The 5,705-nt window shown below is 35.7% G+C and overlaps 1 protein-coding gene across 1 annotated transcript; it reads left to right on the top strand.

Annotated features, from left to right (window-relative positions):
* Positions 1–376: 376 nt before the first annotated feature.
* LOC105957248 (Tetratricopeptide repeat (TPR)-like superfamily protein) lies at positions 377–2,592 on the top strand. Its single transcript, XM_012981178.2, has 2 exons — positions 377–950; positions 1,150–2,592. The coding sequence occupies exons 1-2, from the start codon at positions 561–563 to the stop codon at positions 2,272–2,274; spliced, it is 1,515 nt and encodes a 504-aa protein (XP_012836632.2). The 5' UTR covers positions 377–560; the 3' UTR covers positions 2,275–2,592.
* Positions 2,593–5,705: the final 3,113 nt, after the last annotated feature.

The following is a 5,705-nucleotide window of genomic DNA, read 5'->3' as shown; positions in this document are numbered from 1 at the left end:
ATATAATTTTCAGATAACTTGATAACGGAATAGCTGAATCATTTTTTTTTTTCGTAAAATATTTTATTTTGATAAAAAAAAATATAACTTTTAAATATGTTGATGAAACGTAATTTTATTTTTTCACTTTATAATTCAAAATGATTGATGAATAAAAAAAATATTTGACATTTGACATCCTAAAAAAATATCTCTAAAAATATTAAATTACTTTGTTTTTGCTTTAAAAATTTATTTGGGGTGCATTATGCATGATTTATTGTGTTTTGAGGGTGTAAAGTGCTATTAATTTATTTTGAAGGTGCAAAGTGTCAGGAAGGTATATTTCAAAGGTGCAAAGTGGGATTAAGCCTCTTTATTTGGGCCTAAGTAATGAAGCCCAGACATACAAAGAATCTAATCATTCGCGCTTTCTCTCACTAGCGAATCTTTGCTTTGCTTCTCCTCTGATTTCCCAATCTTGATTTTTCCCCCAAAACCCCTACCAAAAACCCTAACCCCACTCAGTCACCAAATCAGAAGCAGAAAATGCATAAAATGCAATTCCTTTTCACCTCGCAATGATGAAGCGAGTTTGGAGAATCTCGGAATTTCAGAAATGCATCAACACACGAAACATAATCACGAAACCCTCTCTCCCAGTTCAGTTTATTCGGCATCTAACTCAATCCCCCGGCATCGATGATGGCAAACATACGACGCTGTCCGATATTGTATCCCTGTTTTCAGACAGATGGAGCCGTAATCCCGCAGAGACGATTTTCAAGAAGAATTTGAGGGAAAAAGTTTCCAAATTGAAGGACGAGCTTTTGACTCAAAATGAAGATCCGGAGAAAATCGAGAAAGTTTTGGAAGAAAACGGCGTCGCTCTTTTCAGGATTTATTCCGATGGATCTGCTGTTGTTGAGCTCTTGTTTCAGCTTAAGTCTTTCCCCTACTTAGCTATGGAGGTAAAATCATTTTTTCAAATCTTCTTCTTTGTACTCTGTGTTGTGCGCTTCATTTAGAATAATAATCTTTCTGTGAAATGGCAGATTGGTTGATAGCCGATTGATTATTAAGTACCCTTACAATTGAAATTAATGAAAAAATACTTTCTTCGTCGAGATTTGATTACAAGTTGGATTAATCGGTTGTTTTCCGTGCCAGGTTTTTAGTTGGAGAAGGAAACAATTGGACTATTCGGCACCCATGACAGTTGAGGAATACGCAAAGGGTATCGCCATGGCTGGTCGATTGAAAAATATCGATCTTGCGTTGGAGCTTTTCAAGGAGGCTTCGAATAAACAGTTAATGGCCACTTCTTTATTTAACGCACTCATGAGCGCTTACACATACAATGGTTTAGCCATGCGGTGTCAGTCGTTGTTTCGTGATTTGAAGATGGAATCCACATGCTCTCCGTCGATCGTAACTTACAACATACTTATTTCAGCATTCGGCCGCCTAATGCTTGTAGATCACATGGAAGCAACTCTTAGGGAGGTAAAGGATTTAAATATTCCTCCAACTGTCAACACGTACAAGGGTTTAATAGCTGGCTATATTACAGCGTGGAAGTGGGAAGAAATGGAGAAGACTTACCGATTGATGAAAGCGGGCCCCATCAAACCCGATATAGATATCCATCTACTTATGCTTCGTGGGTATGCACATTCTGGCAAGCTGGAAAGAATGGAGGAAATATACGATATGGTAAGGGAGCATGTTGATCAGAACGAAATTCCGTTGATAAGAACCATGATTTGTGCGTACTGTAGGAATTCTCGTGTTGGTAGGGTCGAAAAAGTTGATGAACTACTCAGATTAATTCCAGAAGATGAGTACAGGCCTTGGTTGAACGTGATCTTGATTTGTTTATACGCTAGAGAGGATTTACTGGATCAAATGGAAAATTCAATAAAGGAGGCGTTTGAGCATAAAGCGTACGTGACAACAGTTGGCGTAATGACATGCATTATTTCGAGTTATTTCAGGCAAAATGCAGTTGACAAGCTGGCGGACTTTGTGCAGCGTGCAGAGTGCGCTGGTTGGAAAATATGTCGGTCCCTTTACCACTGCAAAATGGTAATGTACTCGTCGGAGAAGCGGCTTTCTGAAATGGAGAGGGTTCTTTGTGAAATGGAGAGAGTAAATATGCGCCTCTCGAAGAAAACATTTTGGATATTGATTAAGGCGTATAAAAAGTGGGGTCAAAGAAGTAAGCTTGAGCAGGTCGTTGGAATGATGTGCAAGCATGGATACGGAGTACCTTTGGATGCTTGCAATTTATAGCAATATTTTTTTGCCGAGTTAGAGAAGTGAGTTGAGAATTCCAGCGCAAAAATGAAAGTTATAGTAGTCCCAAGGCTTGCTGCCGGAGATCAAGTACAAGTTCCATTCATATTTAAAGGTGAACTAATCATGTTTAATCAATTTTGGATTTTCTCTTATTTTTGACGTGTTAATACTCGCTTTTGCCATGCTCTGCTGTCAATAAGTAGGAATGGTGGTATCTAAATAAACATAAGGTGGGTGGAAGAAAATTGTATCCAGGGTAAATTAGACCTACCTTCCCCCGAGGTTACTAAAGTGTTTGTTTCTCTGTCTAAATTACCCAACCCTCGCTCTAACTTAGGTCTAATTTAGGCCGCTCGATTTTGAAAATTTACCCATACCCCCTTGAGGTTTAACTTCGATCATCATCTAATCGTATTTGATTGTTGATTTGTTAGAAATTGATAATATAAGCAAGAAAAAGGCTACTTTTTAAATGCTAGTCGAAATCGAATCTTGAGTGTGGTTTTGTGTAATTTTCTAAACTCAAAGAGTTTAGTTGTAATCAAGGTTGTAAAAAATGGGAATCGGGTCGGAGGCGGTTAGGCACCGCCGGACGACTAATCGGCGTAGCGGTGATTTCATGTTTACCGATGTTTCGTGTTTTCCATGTTCAGTTATTTGTTTACCATCAATTTACTCAAGAGCATTGCATTCTTCCTTTGTGGACAATTTTGGTTGCGAACGTAAGATATCTTTGCTATGTGGGTCGTGAATCTTGATCTGCCACCGAAAAGAATGAAAAGTTAGTCGTATCAAACACACTTGGGGCGTAGCTGATTTCACGAGGAAAATATGAAATGTTTGAATAACTAGAATAATGCCATGCTCGTAACATACTGGAAATTAGCCCGGTGAAGAAAATGTATCATCGCATATTTGTGTACAAGAATTAGTGTTCGTTCCCCAGGCCAATAACAATGGTTTTATCTCGTCTCGTGATAGATGCTCTCTTGTCATGAGATTGATTACATTCAATTTGGGGATCAGTTTTTTTCTAACATACATATTGGGCAGCAAACTCAGATTTCAGGGTTTTACTGAAATATCATCTCTTGACTCAGTTCTACTTCAATATAATACACACCTGCATATTTCTCGTTTCGACTGAACCTTGTTGGCCTGTTTTTATCATGTGCAAAAGCACGAATCATCGGCATATATAAGTATGAATGATTTTTCTGAAACGTACATCCAGTAAAAACTACAACTCGTTCACGCCGATAAGGTTACTGGGAGACAAAATCTAAGGCAAAGCTTTGGAAAGAAATCGTGAAGAATACATAGTTCATCCGATCAAGGGGGAAAAAACAGTTTGCGATCGTGCAATATAGCCGTTGCCAGTTATTGAATAGGTTTCCCTTAGATTCAATTTACGATGGTTGGAACAAATGAAATCGTGTCGCAGTGGTTCGTGTGAAAAGAATAAATAGAAGTATTGATTTGTAATCTTATTTTCAAAAACTTTCTAGATATTGTCTCACCATATCTAACCAAATCAAAGCATATATCCTAGTAGATAGAGCAAATGGGTAAAAAAAGTCTTTGATTCCAACATTATATTATGCTTCGCTAGCTTAAAGAAAAAAGATTGTTCAATATATAACATATACATATTTGACAGATATCCATGTGTATGTGTGTAATTTAAAGGGCTGGCAAAAAGGGACATGATAAGTGACTTAAATGCACATTGTTCCACGAAAAACACAGTTTTTCAAATAAACTTATCCCTATGTCTTTAGTCTAAAATACCATCCATAAATAATTCTTATCAATTCTATCCATTATGCTCTAACTTCCTTAATATTACACATCGACTCCGAATTTAAATAAATATCACATTAATCCCCATTTTAATAATTTTCTGAAATTTTTTTCCGGCCAGCTTCCGGCGTTGACTTTTTTTTTTCTTTGTAAACTTTTTTTTTATGAAAAATTACTGTTGAAGACAATAATTTAGCAGCCAAGACAGTAATATTAATTAAAATAATTTTTTTAAAGAAAAAATAAAATATCAACAAAAAAAAAGTCAATTAACAGTTAAATTACTGTCTCCGACAGTTAAGTAACTGTTGGAGACAGTAATTTAGCAACGAAGAAGTAGTATTAATTAAAATATTTAAAAAATAAAAGAAGTCAATTAATAGTTAAATTACTGTTTCCGACAGTTAAATAACTGCTGGAGACAGTAATTTAGCAGTCAAGATAGTAATATTAATTAAAATATTTTTGTAAGAAAAACAACTGTCAATTAATAGTTAAATTGTTGTCTCCGACAGTTAAATAACTGCTGGAGACAGCAATTTAGCAGCCAAGCCACTAATATTAATTAAAATATTTTTTTAGGAAAACACAAAATACAAATAAAAAAAAAATAAAAAAAAAAAGTTCAACGTCGTAGACCCGGCGGTCAACGCCGGTTGACCTACTGGAAAAAATTTCAAAAAAAAAAAATTTAGAAAAAAAAAGTCAATGCCGGAGACCGGTGGCGGTCTCCGGTGGTGGCGGGTCAAAACTAGGGTTAAAATTGAAATTATGGTCAAAATTGGTTAATTGGTGACATTTGACTAAATTATGGTGTAAATCATGAAATTGAAGTTGAATTGAGTTTCAATGAATTGGGGTAATTTTGATATATATAAAAGGGTTTTCCTTATTTGCAAATAAATCTGAATGAACTGGAAATATTTGAAAGACAAAAAAATTAGATATCCCCTTTTGAATTAAATGCCCTTCTCACGGACCTATTTGCCATGAGCCCTAATTTAAACGTGAAAAACTATCCATCAATGTTACTAAATGTAGCACCTACAAGACCCTTGAAAAAATGAATGGATTTCTTCTGAGAGCTTAGTAACAAGTGAGGTCTCATTTTGGAGCTAAATTAGTGTGTTTTGTGGATAATTAATTCTGAGGTTTTTATGTAGGGCAAATGGCAAATAGACCCATGACAAGGGCACTTAATTAAAAGAGGGACATCCAACTTTTTTGTTTTTCAAATAAATCCAGCCCATTCAAACTTATTTGCAAATAAGGAAAATTCCTTTATATATACCAAATTACCCTCAATTCATTGAAACCCAATTCAACTCCAATTTCACGATTTACACCCCAATTTAGCCTAATTTCATCAATTAACCATTTTTAACCATAATTTCAATTTTGACCCGCCACCACCGGAGACCGCCGGCCGCCGCCGTTGACCGCCGCAGACCGTCGTTGTCTTTTTTATTTTTTTTGAATTTTTTTTTCCCAGAAATTTTTCTCCGGCCGGTCAACTGTCGTTGACCGCCGAGTCTTCTGCGTTAACTTTTTTTTTTTTATAATTATGTTTTTTCTTAAAAAAAATATTTTAATTAATATTACTGTCTTGGCTGCTAAATTAC

The sequence above is a fragment of the Erythranthe guttata genome, chromosome 14 (assembly GCF_056151865.1).
Source record: "Erythranthe guttata isolate IM_541 chromosome 14, IM_541, whole genome shotgun sequence".
Taxonomy (NCBI): domain Eukaryota; kingdom Viridiplantae; phylum Streptophyta; class Magnoliopsida; order Lamiales; family Phrymaceae; genus Erythranthe; species Erythranthe guttata.
This window is presented reverse-complemented; position numbering and strand designations above follow the sequence as displayed.

Bases quoted from the DNA above. Each gene is read 5' to 3' on its own strand.
- LOC105957248 (XM_012981178.2), top strand. From the start codon at position 561: ATGATGAAGCGAGTTTGGAGAATCTCGGAATTTCAGAAATGCATCAAC. The intron at 951-1,149 runs GTAAAATCATTT...TTTCCGTGCCAG, and splicing joins TCCCCTACTTAGCTATGGAG to GTTTTTAGTTGGAGAAGGAA.